The sequence below is a fragment of the Seriola aureovittata genome, chromosome 3 (genome assembly GCF_021018895.1).
Source record: "Seriola aureovittata isolate HTS-2021-v1 ecotype China chromosome 3, ASM2101889v1, whole genome shotgun sequence".
Taxonomy (NCBI): Eukaryota; Metazoa; Chordata; class Actinopteri; order Carangiformes; family Carangidae; genus Seriola; species Seriola aureovittata.
Window position 1 is genome coordinate 13484208 of NC_079366.1, and position 21432 is coordinate 13505639.

At 41.1% G+C, this 21432-nt stretch overlaps 1 protein-coding gene across 3 annotated transcripts in view; it reads right to left on the reverse strand.

Annotated features, from left to right (window-relative positions):
* pkn1a (protein kinase N1a) overlaps positions 1-21432 on the reverse strand; it is a 48471-nt gene that overhangs the window by 19008 nt on the left and 8031 nt on the right. For 2 of the 3 annotated variants that reach the window (XM_056372298.1, XM_056372296.1), the window contains exon 1: positions 547-685. The exons of the other annotated variant lie outside the window; for it this stretch is intronic. In XM_056372298.1, coding sequence (XP_056228273.1) covers positions 547-588 — 42 coding nt within the window. In that variant the 5' untranslated portion in view covers positions 589-685. Of the gene's footprint in view, positions 1-546; positions 686-21432 lie in introns of those variants that run through there. 3 annotated transcript variants of the gene reach the window in all.

Sequence of the window (21432 nt, forward strand, 5' to 3'; positions counted from 1 at the left end):
TAATATTTCAAAACAAATCTGTAATGTCAGACCGGTTTACAACAAGAGCTTTAGAATTACTTCAAGAGTAGCATTAGAGATTTTCAGGATAGTCTTCCTGCCAAAGGGGCTAAAACTCAATATTATACACCAACATAAAAGTGAATCACAAATCTGTCCCATGACCTGTGCTGTCCATTGTCCTCATTCAGCCTTTTCTCATGATCCGGTTCTTCTCTACTGTGTGAGAAATGCTGATGGTCTTAACTTGATAAACACATTTTCTACACTTCAAGACCAGCAAACAATAGGGCTCCGCTTCTGCTTAATTTCTTCAACTTCTAGGAACGTTTTCCTGCCTATGAGCAAGATAACCTTGTGTACTTGTAAAAAAAAAAATCACCTCTAGCAGTGCTACAACTTGCCACAGAGCGAGACCTGGAGACTCAACGAGCCACACAATCAGGAACACCGCAGGAGACAGAGTGTTAATCACTAGAAATTGCAGCGACTCAGCCACTATTACAGGAACACACAAATCAAACAAACAACTCAACAACACTTCACCTCCGAGCTGTCCTCATCCTCTTCGTCACCATGCCAACACATAGTTCGCTCAGGTTTGATGTCCCCCCCCTCCAAAAAAAAAAAAAAAAATGACAAAAAGGAACAGAAATCTTTGGTTCGCTCCTGAGCTCAGCCAAACAGTTAATGCCACACTGAGAACAAAATGGGTTTTGGGGGGTGAGAGGGGGGTGGAGGGGACGATAAAAAGAGATAAAGAGAGAGAGAGTTAAGTGAGGGAGGAGGGGGAACGCCTCCGAAAGAGGATATCCGTCCTAACACCAAGCTGCTCAGGCCTTTCCTGTTTCCTTTGTGATTTTGCTGCTGTCAGTGGAGTGCGAGACATGGAGAAAAGGACAGAGACTCTATACATCAAGAACACATCCTCCCTGGTCAAGGTTTTGTAGATCATTCTCAGATCTGCGGCACTAAGCCTGTACGATGTCAAGTCTTCCCCAGCTGCTTATGCTCACTGATTAATCAGATCTGGCTTGAAGTGGATTTGTGACAGTTTTTTTTTTTTTTTTTTTGTATTTTGCTCTCACTAGGGTCAGTGATATAATCTTGAGGGCGGAAACAAGGGAAGGATGCGTTTTCGAAGTACTGGATCAAAGCCAGGGAGTAAGGTTGAGCTGCATTTCGGCCCCCCGCTTAACTTCTGATTTCCTTTGGGCCCCACATCTACAAATCCCAGTGGTGATTCCCCTTCGTCTATAGAAAAAAACTATGGGATTGAAACACAGCCGCATCTGACAATATGATTATATCTGTATTATCTGTAAGCAGCAGTGGGTGGAGTTAGTGTCCTAATACTAGCCTAAAACATCATCCTTGCAACCTGGAAAATGAGCATACAGCACAAGACCCCTTTATGCAGCACAACAAGGAGCTTACACATGTAATTGCATGTAACACTGTGCATAGTGCACATGAGGCTTTACCTTGTCCATCTTAGGTATTAGAAAGTTATCTCTATAAATATATATATATTCACATTCACATGTATTAGAGAATTGAGAGAGAGAGAGAGAGAGCGAAAAAGAAATGCAGAAAGAAAGAATGCTGCTTACACTACAAGAAAGACAGGAAGAGGTAAGCAGCTAGCAGCTAGCCCTGTGCTACAGCTAACACACTGGCAGCTGATAGGGCGTCATAGGACTGATGTTAACACTGCACAACAGTGGGAAAAGATAAAGGAGTGGCCTGTGACATCACTAAAGATGACCAAAGACAATGATGAAAGACATTTACTAATTGCTTAACACAGTCTCTATTACAGGTGGGATTTGATTTCACCAAAATACTTTAATGATGAAACTTATGTCTGTGGGGAAACTGATTTTATTGCCGAGGGAAAGGAAAACAATCAGTCCTATAAAACAAAAAGCAAGTCGTGCTGATACAGTACATTCACCGACAACTTTTGAGCTTCGGGGAAACAGTTCAGGTTGGTGGAAATGTTTAACATATTTTCTTGTCACTGCAGAAGAATTTGAGCGCACAAAGAGTGGGCTAATTATGTCTGTAATTTCATGGTCATTTTGTGGTTTGCCCACATGACACTGACTCATCTCCCTCTAAGCCTCAGTAGATCTGTGTGTAGCCCAGAAAAGAAATATGACATCAACTGAAGACGGAGAGTTTTATTTCCTTTCATCTGAGAAGACAGACTGACCCACACAGAGGTTCTATGAATTTAGGGTAAACAGACTCCTTTAACTTCCTGGCTGTAAAGCAAGCACACACACATAAGTCTAAGGCAGCAGTCACTCTATATTAAAGCTTTAAAACTAATTATGGATAATAAGTCTTTGATACCTGTGGGACAATCTGCAATTTATTTCAATTAGCATGTAAACTGAGGAATTTATTATCAATACTTGCCTCAAAAGGTTTTGGCAGTTTGGTTACTGATCTACTGCTGGTTGAAAATATTCAAACATGGGATGCAAACAAAACTGTTAGATAATTCATAATGAGTGTGTTGGTTTTGCAGAACATTATGATGTCACAATGAAGTTGACCATTGACCGTATGGGTATAAAATGTCATCACTTCATCATTTTATCCCATTAGACATTTGTGTTACATGTTGTCATAATTAGGGTATGAATTTGTGAGTTATGGCCAAAAACGTGTTTTGTGTGGTCACAATGACCTTGACCTTTCACCACAAAATTTTAATCAGTTCATCCTCGAGTCCAAATGAATGTTTGTGCCAAATGTGAAGAAACTCCCACAAGGTGTTACTGCGATATCGCCTTCACGAAAATGGGACGTACAAAAATGTACGGACGTACAGACGGACAACCCAAAAACATTTTGCCTCCGGCCCTGACTGCATAATAATGATTACAATACATTACAACTTTACCCATAACTGTGGGACACTACCCTCAATGTCTTTAAGTTTCAATTGACAGAAACAGTATCTCTTGTCTCTGTCACACTCAACCTGCCTGCAGGCTGTGACCTCTTGACTGACCTCCTGATCATTGATGAAGATGTAGAGAAAAACCTTACTGCAGCCAAGACGTCACTTTACCATGACATAGCTAATCCTCTGTGTCTGAATACACCATCTCCACCTCCCTGTGTAAAGTGTGCATTTGATCCCCACCTATCAATGTAAGAAACACTGGGGAAATGTTTGCCTACCTCTTACAGCATCAGTCACAGTGGGAGTAACTATTGTTGCTTAAAAGAGGTTGAAGTGTATCAGCATTACTGTGTATTGTTGTGTTTCTTACTGCCAAGTGATTATGTGTCAGATGCCGACTGATTGTGTAACTGAACTGGCGAGAGGTTGTTTGAGTTCTTCTGCTCTGCTCTTACCCCCCCTCTTATCCAGACTCTGACTTCAAGCAGAGATCCATAGTAACTTCACACAAAATAAACGGGTGGTGTTCTTAGTTTCAACAGTGACTGTGCTCAGTCTTTATGAACTGACACTGAAACTCGCACAAACTCGCATGAATGAATGGAGGGTTGTTTCTTCAATCCAGTCCAGTTGCCTTTGACTTAAGATTAACAAGACTAATTCTGAGATATGGCACTTTCTTTACTAATCTTAAAAGGTTTACAACAAGTGTTCAGTGTTTCCAGATTGGGTGTTTTTCTACTTTCTTTTAAGCCATGTTAGCAGCATGGCTCTGAGAACGGCAGTGTTGGTCTGCCAACCGCTTTGGTCCAGACTGAAATATCTCAGCAACTACTGGATGGAGTGTGTCTCAGAGGAGGAGTCCTGCTGACTTTGGTAAACCGCTGACTTTTCCTCTAGTGCCACCATGATGTTGACAGATGTAGACATTTCTGTCAAAACCAAAGCCAGAAATGTCTAAACAACTGCTGGATGAATTTCCTTGAGATATGGTACGGACAATTATGTCCCCTCAGGATGAATCGCAATAACATTAGAGATCTTCTAACTCTTTCTCTAACAGCATCATCTAATACCTGCAAAACTACTGACATTCCCCTGCTTTTAACACACATACTAACGCACTAACCTAACATGCCGAACAAGCTTAACATTATACCTGCTTCATGTCAGCATGTTAGCTTTGAGATTATGAGCATTTTGGTATGGTGACATTAGGGTTTAGCTCACAGGCTCACAGAGCCACTTACATGCCTGTTCAGTCTTGTTGTAATACTTAGGCAGCAAATAGAGATGAAGACATAGAGGCTAAATTCAAGTGAATTACAATATACTGAGATCAACAAGGACGCCATCACAACTGCCACGCTGACTGACTGATGAGTCACAAAACCAAATTTCAATGTCATTAGGATAAAACCTCTTCAAAGCTTCTTAAAAAATGACATCACATATAAATATGTTGAACAGGCAAGAAATGCCAACACATTAAAAAAGCCTGAGCTACTGTATGTGACGATTGGACAGGCTTGAGGCTCTGTATGGGCTGTGTGGCAGTCTACTGTTCTTTCCCTAAAAAGGAAATAAAATTTAACCTAAAATTGTACTTTTACAGTGAAATCCACCAGCACTTTACAATCAACCCAGACTCTGACTTAAAGGCTCTGGTTGTATTATGTATTTACAATATCATCGGTCTCTGCTCCAAACGACACGGCCGATTGTTCAGTGACACTCGGCTCAGTCCAGCACCCTTCAGGAAGTGTCGTATGTCCAGTTGGTGCGAACATGTCTGCTGTCACTTCCAACACAGCGTGTGTTAAAGATGTGTTAACAGCAGCAGATGTTGACAACGTGTTCTGACACACATACTGTATGTGTCGCAGGGAGGAAACACCGCATGAGTTGTCACAAACCATTTACATTGACATTTACCAATTTGGCTGACGCTCACTGAAGCTTCAATTAGTCAGAAAAAGATGTGAAATTGACACACTTTATTTAGGACTGAGACCATTTTAATGAACTGATCTCAGCAGTTAAAGAGTTGAAACTGACACACTGCTCAACTTCATCCTCTCATTGTTGACCCTGTGTAACACTACAAAGATGGCGGCAGCTAACGGGCAGGAATGACTCATCCCACGCAGCTTGTTAGTGAACTAGCCCAGGGAGGAACATTCAGCAGCGGTGTCCAGGGAAGTAATGACGTGCTAATTCAATAGATAACGGCGCCACGCAAACTTAATTCAATGAGACTGTGTGAGCAGCATAGAGGAGCCTAGGGCTGGACAGAGAAGGACGAGACAGAACATGGGTAACATGACGTTTTGTGTGTGTCTATATGTGTGTGTGTGTGTGTGTGTGTGTGTGTGTGTGTGTGTTTGTGGGGACAATGCCTGGAGTTTTCCTACTGAGTGATAATGACCCCTCGGTACAGAGATAGTGCCCACACGGAGGTCATGGAAAGGCGTGGTCGTGCAAGCGTGCATGACATGTACAAAAATAGGAGGAGAGATATTCACTTTTAATGAATGCACACAGTGATGCACACACACACACACACACACACACACACACACACCCACACACAAAAAACCCCTCTCACTTTCCAGTGAAACGTGAGGACATGTCTCTCGGGGAGTGAGGCCACAGAGCTCAGCCCTTTTCTGACTGAGGCCTGTGTTGTTGTAGAGGGTGTGTACTCTTAGGGCTCCACTACAGTCATTTCAAAATCCACTTTATTGTTTTCTCGAGAGGCTGTTGAATTGGAAGCTAGGTGAAAATGCCATTACAGCTGTTGCTTGATGTTTGTTCTGTCGTCACAGATGAAGGACAGTGGAGCTCTGCCTCTGCTCAAAGTCACAGCAAAGAATAGAGGAGGAATAAAAAAGAAGAGGAAGAAGATGAAAGAAAGGATTCTGCCAGCATTTTATACAGAACCAAAAAGTGAAGATGGTGTTGATGGTAATGATAAATGAGAGTCTACTTTCATAAAAAATACTTTCCCATCATCCGTGTGTTTTATAAAGGTAATAGAAAAAGGTAAGAGTATATTTTAACCCGGGGTTGGACTCTTGAGACTTGTTCAAAATTATTTTGAAACTTTTAGGAGGCTCATGCTGCTTCTGCCGATACACTGTGCTTGTTCTGTAGGAGTTTGCATTTCTTTAAACTCATTGGAGGTGGCACGTGCAAAGACAGCATGACCATAAACAAAAGAATTGGAAAAAACTTTTGACTTGATGATGGTGCTGGTTAATTTAAGGTAAACACTGAATATATTACTTAATTCATCCTGAGGAGAACATGAATGTTTTTATCGAATATCATACCAATCCATCTAATAGTTGATGAGTGACAACCTGCTGGTGGTGCTAAAGGGAAAAGTCACAACATCACCAAAGTCATAAGAATTCATAATCACAATTAATCAAAATATTATTGGAATTGCTTATGGCCAAGTGCAATATCCAAATCACAGGAGCTGTAATTTTGTTTTGATAAAAGGTAAAATGCGTCACAACATACCATAAACGAAGCGCTGTGGTGCTACAGAGATGCACCAGCCTACAAATTATACTCTCCAAACATAAAGCAACATGCTTGTTTGGTACATGCCCCAGCAAAAATCACACCATCATCATTTTTATATTTTTTACATATTATTTATGAAAACGAAATGCAAAAATTACCAATCCAACTGAAATCACAATATGTGTCAAAATAATCGCAATATAAATTATATACTTTTTGCATATTGTTCAGCTTCAATTGACATGTCTGAAAAAAAATTCATCTGAATCGGTTCAGTAGATGTGGTTGAGATATTTGAGTCTGGACCAAAGTGGTGGACTGACTGATCGACACTGCCATCCATAGAGCCACGGTTCGGCTAAAAACTGTATGAATAGTAAAGATGTCAGGTTTCTCCGACAAACACACACCAGCACGTACAGTATGACAGAAGCATGAGTCTGCAAAGGCTCTGATATTTTATATTCTGATGTTTTACAGTAACTTGCACGTCATTTCCTGTACACGTCTTCCACTGCCACATGGGCCACTTTATATTATTCTGCTGAAAAGACCAACCTGCAGGGAAATACCACTGTCTATTCTTGTCAGACTGATAGACTGCATGGCAGAGAGGCAGGGAGACGGAGCGAGGCTAAATAAGTGCACGGTGTGTTATGTCCAGGAATACTGGACAAGGAGGAAGAGGGAAATAAAAACCAAACATTTACCATTTCCTTCAAGGAAAGGTTGGTTTAACACCAGTCTTCATGTGTCGGGAAAATACTAGGATTCTTGTAAAACTATTTAATCCATCCACAGCAGATATATGTTGCTAGTGGCACAGCAATACTCATATGCAAACAGACAATCATCAGCAAGTGGACCATCTACCATGGAGACTGGAAAAAAAAAAAACCACACACACACACTGGCAGGAGCAAAAGCCAGTTTGTCCAGTCACGCTCATGAAAAAGACAGAGAGAGAAAGAGAAGTGGTTAGCGAGGGGCTGAGAGGGAGAGAACCATAGACCAGGCAAACAAAGAGAGAGCAGCGAGGGGACAGGAAGAGAGGGAGGAGAGAGACGGATGAGGCACAGCTGAGCGGGTCACAGGGTTGAAGCAGACAGAGCAGACAAATAAGCACAGAAAGAAAGAAAGGAGATGGAAATGGAGCAGAGAAGAGCAATGAATCAGCAACCACACTGCAACTACAATGTGTAACAACTCAACCACTCAAGTGTGCATCAAAATAGATCACGAACAGGAGAGAAAAGTAGTGAGTGAATCTTTTGTACATTTAAACTAATAAACAATATTTTTCAAAAAATATTCAGTTTTATCATATGATAAAGAAAGTATCGAATCTCCTGCAGAAATGACTCAAATGGTAAATCGATTAACAAAATAGGTGCAGATTAATTGTCTGTCAATCAGCTAATCGACTAATTGTTTCAGTTTTACATGATATAACATCAGCAGAAGTAGGAGGTAGGGCAATGCAATAATCAGGACAGGGTGACCTGACCCTGCTCAAACACACCCACATACACAAACACACTCGTGAGAATGAGGGCAGGGACAGCCAGTGTTTGACCTTTAACCCCTTTGGTCATGTGAAACACCTGCAGGCCTTCCTACGTCACCTCCCTTACCGCATCCCATTCTTTCCTCCATCCTCCCACTCTACCTCCTTTGTCCATCACTCTCCGTCTTCTTCATAGGCTCTGCTTCTTTTAACTAAAAATCCTCACCACTGTCCCTCCCCCTAACTCCCCTCATCTTGGCCTCCTTCTGCTTCCCGCCTTCCCTGCAGTTTGAAGCGGGACCCTACCAAAGTTGTCTGGCTTTAAACGTAGTATATCCTTTTTAATTTCCACAATGACCCCCAACTTCAACTTATAGCCTCACATCCCCACCCTCAAAAGGAAATTCATACAAAATAAGCAGCGCTTTTGGCAGAACACATTGACTTTAAGAATGTCCCTTGCTTCTATTACGGCAGCTGAGTCTGTCATTTCCAACGGTATGTTATTCGTAAAACTTGGCTCAACCTGACAGCCATTGTTTTCACCACCTATTGGCCACATCACTCCTTTAATTCAGGTCTGTATGAATCTGTCAACTTGGCAGTTGTGGAGGAAACCTTACATTTTGAGCTTCATCCAATTTTCAGTGACAGGACAAATATGACTGCCAAACTCATTTGTCTTACACTTATGAACTCTTAAAACAAATAAGTAGAACTCAAGAGCAACACCCACCAGCTTTGCTCCGACCGGGACGTGTTATCTGATGCGCGTCAACTCATTCATGTAGCACACAACAGAGAATCGATGAGATATGCAAATGTGACAAAGCTGCTGCTTATCTGAAGACTTGACCCTAAGGCTGGAAACTAATGATTGTCATTATATCTTGCAGTTATTTTCTTGATTAACTGATGAATTATTTGTTCTATGAACTAATAGAAGTATTAGAAAAGTCATAAATTCTCATCACAAGAGCCCAAACTGACTTCTCCAAATGTCTTGTTTTATTACACCAACAGTCCAAAACCACAAAATATTCAATTTACTATCATTTAAATCGAAAGAAAGCAGCAAATTTGCACCTTTGAGAACCTGAACTATAAAATGTTGCCTCTTTTAGCTAGAAAAATTACTTTTCTGTCAATCGGCTAATTGATTAAACAGCTAATCATTTAAGCTTTAGTTGACTTTAATGAACGCTGGAAAATAGGACTGCAGTGTAAATCTGCAATAATGCACATCAATAGTTGTCCATTTTCTCTCCTCCCCCCTCCTCTGCCTCTAAATAGAGGCAGAATAGACAGAGTAGACCAACTGCATATCAAACAAAGAGACAGTCCTCCTTAGATATGACTCAGATATATACAAGTGAGTGAGAGTTGGAGGGAGTTTTGAAAGTGAGTTGGAGGGTAAGAGAAAAGAGAGAGAAAAAAATACAACTCCACGTTTACTCCAGATATCAGCTGACGGACGAAAGGCCTAAGGGGAGAAAACAGGACTGTGGTGTAAATCACAGTGGAGGGACTTTGTTTCAAAATCTCTTCCCTCATCTCTTTCCCATGTGTTGGAGGCGCTGTTTTGTTATGCAAAAACCTTGGGCGGAGTACTTCAATCTCACCTGGACTACTGCTCACATGCTGCAACACAGACAAACAAAGCCACAGTAGAAATACATGACATGGAGTGTCCAACATCAGGTGCAAATATTCATCTGATCTTCTCAACGCCAATATAAATGGTCTGGTAAAAATGAGATGAGTTTGCCTGTTAGTTGGATCCATTCAATATGACTGATCAATCAGTCCTACCAGGGGAACTGTACATTGTGTTTGTTCCAAAGCACGCAAAGGGTTTCAAATTAGCACTGAGTCACCATTCTAGGTTATTGAATATCTTAGCCCAAGAGTTTAAACGAGTTTAAACACAGTCACAGATGACTTCCATAAAACGTTTTAGCACATACATATGCAGGGTCTTTGGTGACCTCCCAGGATCCTGATCTCATCTGGGCCTCACACACATCCAATCATTCTCAAACATGATTTATATGCTTTTTTGGTAACCATCTAATGTTCTTCTAATGTTTCCATCAAGTTGCTGATCCATCTTCTGGGTGCGTACTCTGACCTTCCAGTTTCCCTGAAACTAGAAGGAGCAGGAGGTTTCAGTCCAGATGGACCCCTAATCCGCTAATTTAGGGTGTTGAAAAATTTAAGTGAACCAAAATGGATGACCAAAATCCATGTGAGAACGTTCACTCTGCTCATGTGTCTAGGGTTGGAGTGAGAACGTAAACACGGGAAGAGGTTCCTGAAGAAAATCCTACCTGCCCACATTCAGCTAACTTTGTTGCTGTAATATTGGCCTGGCTCTACTGCATAGTGTTCATAACAAACACACAATGACACAGTGCAACAGACACACAACTAGATTAGCTCACTGAAAGGGAATTAACGACTATTTTGACAATCAATTAATGGTCTTTTTTTTCCCGGAAAAAAATGCAAAATGTGTGCTGCTTTTCTTTGATGTTTAGAACTGAGTATTTGGGGATTGTTGGTTGTCTGTTTGCTGGACAAAAACAGACTGAATACATCTCCATGGACTATGGGACACTGTCATTGGCGTTTATCATTATTTTGCCACATTAACGACATTAATAAAAAGAATAATTTAAAAAAAGGAAGATCAATTGATAATGAAAATAATCATTAGTTAAAGCCCGAACAGATCTTTGCAGTAAGAGAAGCAACAGGTAAGAATAAAATGGCTGAAACCCAGAGGGCCTGAAAATGTTTAGAGAGGAAGAGCAAAGGATGAATCAATCAAACAGAGACCGCAGTAGACAGAGGTAGATGTTAAATGACAAACATCCCCAGGTGGGAATGTAAACACAATCTGTCCGGGGTGAAGTGTCTCCAGAGAGAGAGAGGGGGAGAGAGAGAGAGAGAGAGAGAGAGAGAGAGAGAGAGAGACCGCTTTATTCTCCTGAGGACAAACACACTGAGGCTGACATTCACACCGGCTACATTACTCTTCCTCCTCTGCAGGGCGAGGATCCCCGACACAGCGGGTCACCTGTCAATCAATATCTGTCCCAGAGGTGCCAAGTGAGCGGACCAGGCACATATCAATCACTGTGCAATCCCTGCCCTGCTGAGTCAGTGATGAGGCTTTACAGCTGTCAGTCATCCTCAGGCTGGTGCCCACAAAAGGCCGACATGCAGCGTGAGGAGTTTACAAAAAACACTGCGATAGAGACAACATAGATGTAGCCTTTTTCAGTAATCGTCTAAAATTAATCCAGGTGGGAATGTAAACACACACCGGCCCGCAAGTGGAATATTTGGCTTTTACAACATGGCTACATTTTTTAAGATCTATTTATTCGGGGAGGATTTACTGAGTATTCAAACCGTTTCTCAGAAACTCCCTGCTTGTCAGAACGCTGGTTCTTAACATACATCTCTGCAAGTAGATGAACACCGGCAGAGCACAAACACACAGAAAAGAGACGAAAAGCAGCCATTAGCTTCAGTCAACCTGTCCACACTGATGACGTGTTCGAAAAGCAGAGCAGCTTCAGTCATTCTGATCGTACCAGTTGTAACTACTGGTGAAGGCAAGACTGGTACATCCTGTATTTTGTTTAAACGCAGAGAAAAGCATGAAGACATACACATATGTCAATTAATTCAGAGGAACTATTTAAGATACGTACAGTATGTGGGTGTACCTTGTGCATGGCCTTCAGATTTTCAAAACTAAAGGCACGGCCATGTTAAAAACAATTAATTAATTAATCATATACCAAAACTATCCGATGAGTTTATTTTTCTGATTTAAACAGCAGAAATTGTTGAATTCGTCTGATCTATAACGGAAAACATACAGACTTGATATCGTATGGAGTTAGAATTTAGAGCATTTTTAGATTTGCATTAAAAAAGACACTTTCTCAGTCGGATTGCAGAAAAACACTACACAGTTAGATTATGTAACTGCAATAGTTTTATTTCAGTGTCACGTTACAATCAACTTGCAGTTAACCGCCTGCAGCTCAACTGTTTCTTCATTGTGTAGTTTGGAGCATTTGTATTATTCAGGCAAATGATATCTGAATGGTTATACAAGCTTTTGCACCATGTTTGCACAGTAACCACACAGATGAAAAAACCTTCTGGTATTAATCCTGTTACACTGACTTTGGATTAAGGAACAAAAACAGCACACTAGACTGACCAACAATGTCATTTAAAAAATAATAAATGTCATAACAGAAGTGTATTTATATCTAAAGATAAGGAACTGAAACCACCAAGTCTTTCCAGCAACACTTCAGCTGCTGCATTAGGCCTATTCTATATCTACAAGTTTCAGTGGTTGAATGAAGTTAGTGCAGTGACAAAATGTCACGATACATGTTAATCAAGATGAAAAAGATGTATTACACAAGATGAATCAAGGATCATCAGCCTAATCAGCTCTTTTGTGGTATACTTGTTTCTTTGAGAAGTCTCCATGTACTGTGTGTGCGTGTGCGTGTGCAGACTGAGCAGAGATGTCTGGGTAATTGCTCCGACAGGTCTGGGGTATCTGCCTAGATAAGCGTCATGGGAAGACAGCCCTGCAAAGCTGCACAAATGACAATGATACCACTGTATTTTATGTGCGTGTGCGTGTGTCTTTACTGTAAAGTAAAGAGATAGAAACGGGTCTGCATGGCTGACCTGCTGTGAAGCACTGATCTGATGTCAGTTTGGGTTTGTAATTCCTTATGAAAAGCATGAAAAATAGATGGAGACTTGAACTGATCCTGGATCTGTTCCCTACAAAGGGATTTGAGTGCAAAGGTTAGGTACAGACTTCCACCTGAAGTCAAAACAATGCGTGTTTCGTGCTGTTTATGTGCACAAGAAAGGAAATGTGTCCAAGAGACTCTGTGTGTGTGTGTGTGTGTGTGTGTGTGTGTGTGTGTGTGTGTGTGTGTGTGTGTGTGTGTGTGTGTGTGTGTGTGTGTGTGTGTGTGTGTGTGTGTGTGTGTGTGCGTCATATAAAGAAAACATCTGGAGGCATTCCTGAGACGCCTGAGTGGTGACAACAGCCAACCTGGCAGGAAAGAAGGGGAGGGAAGAGGGAGGGATGAAGGGAAAGGTAAACGAAGAGCAGGGAGAGAAGTAGAGAGGCGGTAAAGTGATAAAGTCACTGGGATGTGTTGCTTCACTGCACTCCCTACATTACATTTCCACCTAATCAGTCTCCATCTATTTGTATAATATTAAATTCCACATGGGTGAGACTGAACCTATTTATAGAGGAGTGTTGTGAGGTTATGTTCTGCTTTAGTTAACTGTAATTTTGCCTGCTTCCAGACCTCTCTATTGCCACCCACATCTCAGATTTACTCTACACTTCATATAGAGCAAGCGCAGACCAATCAGAGCTCAGTATGTGGGAGTAAGAGGGGGAATGATACCTGCTTCTATAGCTAACTAGTTCCCTCGCTACATTCGTGACTAATTTAGCTTGTAGATTGCAGAAAGAGCAAACTCTCAGATTGACATATTTCTTCGATCAGTGTGAAAACGTTAACTGTTCTTAGCAACCTGCTACCAAAGTGTCTGTGTCAACTGAAAATTATGTTGGCGGGACGTCACTCCAGATGATTGGAGAAGGCAAAGCCAAACATATTTATCCTAATTACTGATCAGTTGATCAGTATTTTTTTTCCAATTATCGTTTAACTGTTTAATTTGTCAAAGAAACATCAGAAAAAAATTAAAAAATATCTATTACAAATCCCTAAACTCCACTGAGGCGTCCTCAGATTTTTGTTCAGACAACAGTTAATATCCTCAAAATATTAAATAAGAGAAAATTGAAAATTTGAAACGCTCGGAACCAACCGATGGTGGACATTTTCTCTTGAAAAATAACTCATAACTGACTGTTACAATAGCTGATTACTGAATAACTGATTAAAATCCTCTCATTAATTTGCTATATATATATATATATATATATATATATATATATATAATCATTTTGTTTAAAAAGAAGTTTTAAGAGCAGATCAAACCATTCTGACATGCTTTGCACACAAATATTCAAAACTTAAAGTAATGAAGCATAAGTTGTTGATGTTACAAATCATTGAATTATTGTATTAACTGTACAGTTTAACTCAATTGAGTAATTAGATAAAATCCCATGTCACGATGATTTAGGTTGAGATGACTGATCATATTAGAACCCAGCTAAATACAAACTTCAATACTTTTACTGCGCTCTCTGTGTTGCTCCCACTGACAATACTACTACTGCCTATTTGGGGGGAAAATCTTTCCCCATTTTGTTTCAAGCCACTTGAGGTCCCTTGCTGACACTCCTCCCTTTCATCTCTTTCTCTGCAAGCAGAGGGAGGGATGAGACTGCAGGGAAGTGGAGAAAAGAGACCGATACCACCCTTCCCCACGAGACGGACAAAGGCCAAGAAAGCCTCTGAGCAGAGACAGAGAGACAGACTGGAGGAGGTGGACGGTCAGAGAAAGAGACAGGAGGGATTGGGAGGAGGAGAGGGGGGGTAGAGAGAGGGGAGGAGGAAAGAGAGGTGGTCAGCCAAAAAGTGATAAAGAAGCAGGTGGAGGAGAAAGGGAGGGTGGTTGACCCACAGTGCTGGAGGCGAATGATGGATAAAAGAGCATGTGAGAGCATGCTGGGAGGCCAGACTCACTGCCAAACACACAGACGTCAAACACATGAGGGGAAGGAGGAGCATGAGAGAGAGAGAGCGAGCTTATGTTCATGGGTGGAGAAGAGTTCACTGAGAACACATTCAGCTGTAAACTAGTCTGACACACACAATACACGGCTGCACATTAAATCAAGTTCCTAAACAGTGAAATCAGTTTCCAATTCAGAAGTTGCTGGAGTTTTCTTGTCTTGTACACAAACATCTTTTTTAACATTTCTTGCAAAAGCAAATCACACTTTGTACAGAATGTGTTGGAAAGCAGCACTGAGTGTGATAGACACGGAGGGGGGGAGGGAGAGGGGAGTAGGGGGAGTAGATTTTTTTTCTTAAAAATCAATCTATACCTCCTCGGTGTTTCTTTTCACTTCACACATTTGGCATTACGTGTTTGGGCGGCCACTGAGAATAGTTGCTATATGACTTCATTTCCAAACTACAGCCTTCTGAGGAGTCCAGTAAAGCTAATTTATCGTTTTATCTATAAAACATCAGGAAATAATAATATGTAAAACTTCAGGTAAGGATTTCCCACAGCCCAAGGTGACATCTTCAAATGTCTTCACTTTTGTCTAACCAACATTCAAAAAGTCAAAGATATTCAATTTGCTGTATGACAATGAAAAGCATCAAATCCTCACACCTGAGAAGCTGGAACCATCAAATGTTCAGGTATCAAAATAGCCGACTAATTTATCATCTACTTGTTGCAGCTCTACAGCTACACATACAGTGTATATGACAGAATCTAAGCAGAAATGTGCTTGCTCTGTCATAGAGCGCTCTTAAAGGCTTCCCAAATGTTGAATGTTAAATTGAAATTACTAAACGTCAAAGTGCAGCCACTGTTTTGACAAATATATCCAACATTGGTTTCATGCTCATTGTTTAGCTGGATGCTTAAGGTGAGTATTGCCTGGGCACAGTTTCCAGTATTTATACGCACGTTACATTGTTCATATCAAAATGGATATTTGGGAAATAGAATTAACAACAGAATAAAGCGGAGAATGGCAGAACAACAGAGGCATGGATTTTTTAAAGGGATTACGTAACACTTAAAATAATTGTAATGAATGCACATTACAAATGCAGCACACATGTCCTGTTAAATTCTGGTGCGCGTGTTAATGGTTGTGCATTTCCGTGGCTATGGTTCAAATTTGTTTAAATGGCAGAAGGAAGTACATGACACACTGAGTTAGTGTGTGTGTAAGAAGCTGGAGTACTGGTGGTGAAGCAGTGGGTTTAGCTGAGGAGATTAACACGCTAAGCTGTCTGATGGCCAGATATACTTACTAACAAACACTGAGGGAGCGAGTTAGCTCGAAGCACGATCGTGTGAAAAGCTCTCCTGATACACATCGTCTGATCTTCAGAGGAGCGGTGTTTGGGTTTTATCTAGCCTATATCTTAGTGGTGAGGATACGGCTTCTTGTGGTGTCACATGCAGCCTGTGTAACCTTTCTACAGATTTCTATAGTGTCCACCATTTTCCGTATCATATCGGTGGAGTGAGGAGCAGCAGTGTGGAAGCAGTGATGCTTTCATCAATTAGCCATAGATTAGTATTGTCCATATTCAGGAGAGAAGACATAATCAGTGGTCCTACAAACTGCTTATTACAACACAGTAATAACAAGTCTACAGCCATGCTAACGGCTCTGTGAGGCTGCACTACTGCTCACAGTGACAATGCTAACATGCTGATGTTTAACCATCACCAGGATTCAGACTGTGAATGTCTGAATAAAATTTCATGCTAATCCATCCAACCGTTTTCTGAACCAATGCAGTGGACTGACCGACTGCTCTCTGTCCCAGACAGCCTGCTGACAGTGTGGCTAAAAAATAAAGCCACCAAATTACCATGGCCTTTTGACAGTTTAAACAGTCAATTTCAAACACGCACGCACACGCACGCACGCACGCACGCACACGCACGCACACACACACACACAGTGTCTCTGGTAGTGTCCAGTCATGGTGATAATTATGTTTCATTTGTTCATGTCAATATATCAGTATTTTTTTTATGTATTTCTGGGCAGTGTTGTTTGAATTTATTAGACATCATACAGGTTGATGATAGGAAAAAAAGGGGAAGAGAAAAAGGAGGGATGAAATGCAACAAAGGCCCAGGTGCACTTGAACCGGGGATGTTGCAATTACGTGGTCAGCATCTTCAACCTGTAGACCACAAGGACACTCCAGCTTCAGAGATGAGTGTCCTTATTACTCTGCATCATCCGCAGAAAACACTGTCAACAACTTACTTCAGGACAAGCCCTTTGATAGAAAATAACTGCAATAACAGCCGAGGTAATGTTAGACAATGACATTTCACATAACACAATATACTTTAATTCAAGCAAATATTAACCGTATAACTGGCACTGCACTACTTCACATAATTCACCTTATGAAATAAAACCTTAAACAAATTCTGTGGCTCATTGTTTGGAACAAGTTGAACCCTAGTGCACAAAAAATCTCCAAATTTTTTATTTTGTTTAATACAGGAGGTGATTAAAAAATGTTTCCGTTGTGAAGACAACTGAGTTTTAAATATTATAAGTAGTATAAGTATATAGTAAATTAAACCGGTTGTCCTTGTGTTCGTTGGATCAACAGAGCCATGACTAACAGCTGACTGTGAGCAAGTCACGCCTGCGAGTAACATTGTGTAAGTTTGCCAAAGTGTGTGTGTGAAAAGGTGTGTATAACTGAGTATATCTTCATGTGGGTAGAGCACTGGCTACGAGTATCACGTTTGTGTTTGAGAGCACCCAGGGGAGACTGAGGCTGCGTGGCTGCACATGGTGAATCTAACAGAGAAAGACGGAGCGTGGAAGTGCATATTAATGTGCCACAAGGACACCCTTGGGGATTCACTGCCTTTAGTGTGTGTGTGTGTGTGTGTGTGTGTGTGTATGTGTGTGTGTGTTACAGCATTAACGGTTATGACAGTTGGGCTCAGGTGTGGGAGCAGCAGCAGAGACCAGTGCAGCAGGTCTGCAGCTTTGTGTGTGTGTGTGTGTGTGTGTGTGTGTGTGTGTGTTTACACAACCTGCAGAAACAAGTTCAGCTCACCAACAGCGGGAATGTGGTCACAGTTGTAGAGACACTTTTGACTCGAGCTTAGTTCTTTGCATTATGTAATAAAGCCCAAAGCACTCCTTCATTGAATCAGATTTTTTTTATCAGGAATCTTTAAAAGTTTTTATCTTAAAAATAATAAAAATGGAGCATTAGTGATAATAAGGTTTTAAATGACTTTTCGTATATGTTTTGCATCCTAGTTAGGTAGTAACATCTGTTGTCTAGGTTGTGCAAGAGCAGTTTTGGGTAAACAAGCAGCTGTTTTCATATTAAGATTAACCTGTTACATCATTCTGGAGCAGATTAATCTGACAAAATTCCCATGTTTAATATTGTTGAAAGCACTCAGCTTTGCACAGGCTTACACAAAGCTACTGACAATAACTTTAAAGGTTTGGCTTATACATAAAGTCATTTTTGGGAGCCAAGCGTAGAACAACGTACATGCGGATGCAGCAACACATTCCTTGAAACAGCAGATAAATTCTCAGGAAAATGGGGGTGATAACTGTGTCTAACTGAACTGAAGGTAGAAGAGGTTTGGGTTTATGTTTAGATGGGTCTGATCAGGTTATATAAAGTATTTGGGGATAATGAAAAGGTCTGGGCATGATTGAGTAACCGCAGCTTAATGTAAGCAACAGTTTAATCAAGTGGGGAGGCAAAAAAGGCATTTCAATCCAATCTCTAATTACATACCTAAATATAATTTCACAGCCTACGCTTACCCAATTGTCCTCTGAGAGGCCACTCTCATTTAAGCTTCCAAAAAAAGTGTTGATATGTAAATAGTGTTGGCAGGAGGACGCTCTTTAAATAAATACTAGATGCGCCAAGACTTCCTAAATAAGACAATGATCTTTCTGGGAACAGCCAAGTGTGTGTGCATATATGTGTGTGTGTGTGTTATGTGTGTTTAAATCATTATGTTGAAAAACTATGACCTCATCGTGTTGCCAGCTGTTTCTATGACAGCTCAGCCTCCAGGTAATACACCAGGAAACACCTGTCTCCTCCTTCCCCTCAGCTATCTGTTTGTCCAAAACTCCCTCTGCGTTCAGGCTTGCTGACATTTGAATGAGCAGAATGAAAGCCGCATTTCGTACTGAATCACTATTAAAAAACTGAAGTAACCCAAGTTATGGAAGATAACTTCTTACTTCAGACGTAATTAGACGTGATTAAGACAAATGGAAATGCCTCCCTCTGTCTTTAATAGGGCGGGTTAACATTATTAAGGGGGTAGATCTCTCAATCTTTTTCAAAACATACCAATTTTTCTGTCCAACTCATATTTTTTGACATGTAAAAAACTGTAATAATGACATCTTTCCATATTTTGAATTGATTTAACTCAAAGTGATTTATCTGCATCTCCATCCATCCATCCATCCATCCATCCATCCATCCATCCAGGCCTGAGTTTCCAGCTCAAGCTGGTGAACATCCCAGCAGGCCAAATGTTATCAGTGTAACTTGATCTCCACCCCATTCTAATGAGAGGGATTGTTTGTGGGGAGACTTTAATAACTCCCATGGCCTATTTATATCTTATAAGTCACACCCTCTGTGTATGACACACAAAAACACACACAACCCCCACACACGTCAACTTTGACAAAAGACCGTCTGTACTGCTACAGAGGATCTTATCAAAATCATGCAAGCAGATATTTGCCTACTTAACACAAAAACATAAACCTCTTTATTTGTATATGGTGATGGCTGTAGTCTCCAACTGCAGAAATGTGCCTAACAAGAGTCAGACCAGGTTTGTACATGACACTGATGGCATGACGCAGACAGTAATAACTTAGTTTGAATTTATCTGGCAAGTTAACCATGTTTAGCCTGCAAGTGTTTAGTCTATTTGGCTGTTGGCGGGTTAACAGCACTTGAAAGCAAAAGTCTTTTCCTTCTAATTATCCCCAGTGGAGGACAGCCCTTGAGGTCTGACCATACCCAAATGGGAAACAAGAGGGAGGGGTGAAGAAGGAGGGAGGAGAGAGAGGAGGAGGAGGAGGAAGGCAGCAGCTGTTGCGTAGCCTAGACAGGAGGGAGGGAGAGATATCGAGAGAGAGCAGAATTGGGGGGGTGGGGTGGCAAGATAATAGAAGGGCAACATGGTGGATCGCGTTACACTCGTTGCTGTTGCTGGCCCACAACCATTCATCAGGGAAAGTTTGGTCAGGCCACACCACGGAGGCCAGAAAATATTTCCTTAGAAATGTGGAGAGGCTTCTGACACAACAGTGGGAGTAAGAGTCACTACATTATACTACACTGAAATATGACTCATTAAATTCTCTTAAGGTAGCTGCTGCAGTACTAATCTACAAAGTCTGGGAAATGTGTGGCTACAAAATTCAACACAATGACTGCGAGATCCGTGGTACCCAGCCAGCCATAGAACTGCCAATCATCCAGCAACAGTCACGGACGAGGACTGCTGAGCAAGTCTTAAATCAGTTGTTTCTGGTAGCAACATTTAGAGCTCCATAACCACTTCCCTGCCTGTGCCGCCAAGTGGCAACCATCTTTCATGTTAGAAACATCCTCTGTAGGCCTCTTCCTCATCTTCCGCTCGAATGACAACACTACTGTCCTACTGATTTGCATTACTCTGCCGGAAACAGCAAAGCCGGAAAAAAAACCCACATTACATAAAATAAAGCAGAGCTCATACATCATACATCTTTACAATTCAACTCTATTCAGTCCAATTAGTGAAGCTAAGATACTTCTGAAATTCATGTTACAGTATACACTATACTGCATTTACATGTAAGAATTAAGTTATACTAAAATATGACATCCACATGACTGCAAGGGTCCGCACTACATCCATTTCATCATCTTCTCACGTCCACAAGAGCCTGTGGGGCTGCCCAAAATTTATGACAATGCAGATTGTGCATGTGAACTGTACATGCCCCTTGAATGTATTATCTAAAACTAATGTTGTGAAATAAACTTCTGGGTATAATTGCAGGCGGCCCCTACTCCATTAGTTATAAATATTAATGGAAACTTGTGATCAAAACTGATAGGAGGTAGCTGGTGCGCCTTTTGATTATCTGATGCATTCACTTCTTGTACTGCAACATTACATTATGCCGACACACACAGTGTATAAATCTTGTTATTGGTCGTATGCAAGCTCTGGTCTGTGGTCACAGCAGATGGACACAGCATCCTTCCATCATGTACGACCTCTTTGTTTCGCTGGTTGGTTCCACCATTTGTTTACAATACATACATCAATTCATTTGGTCACTTTTTGTCATTTTGATTCGTCACGAGACATTAAAAGAAAGTTGAGGCCACACCCTGACACCAGCCATGGTTAGGCCACAGAATTTCTAAAATGGACGGAAAATTCTTTAAAGCCCATAATTTGGCACTGGGAAACTCGTTTTATACGGAGTCACTCAAGAATCCAGAGCATCATTTAAACACTAGAGATTTTGCCCACGCAGTTCTTTTGTCCAAGACCACATGTTTTGAACAACATGATTTGAAATGTTTATGTGAAATCATGCCAAATGTACTCACTCCACCAAGGGCTTTCTTTGATAGGATGACAGTGAGGTTGGTTTTAGCTGGGA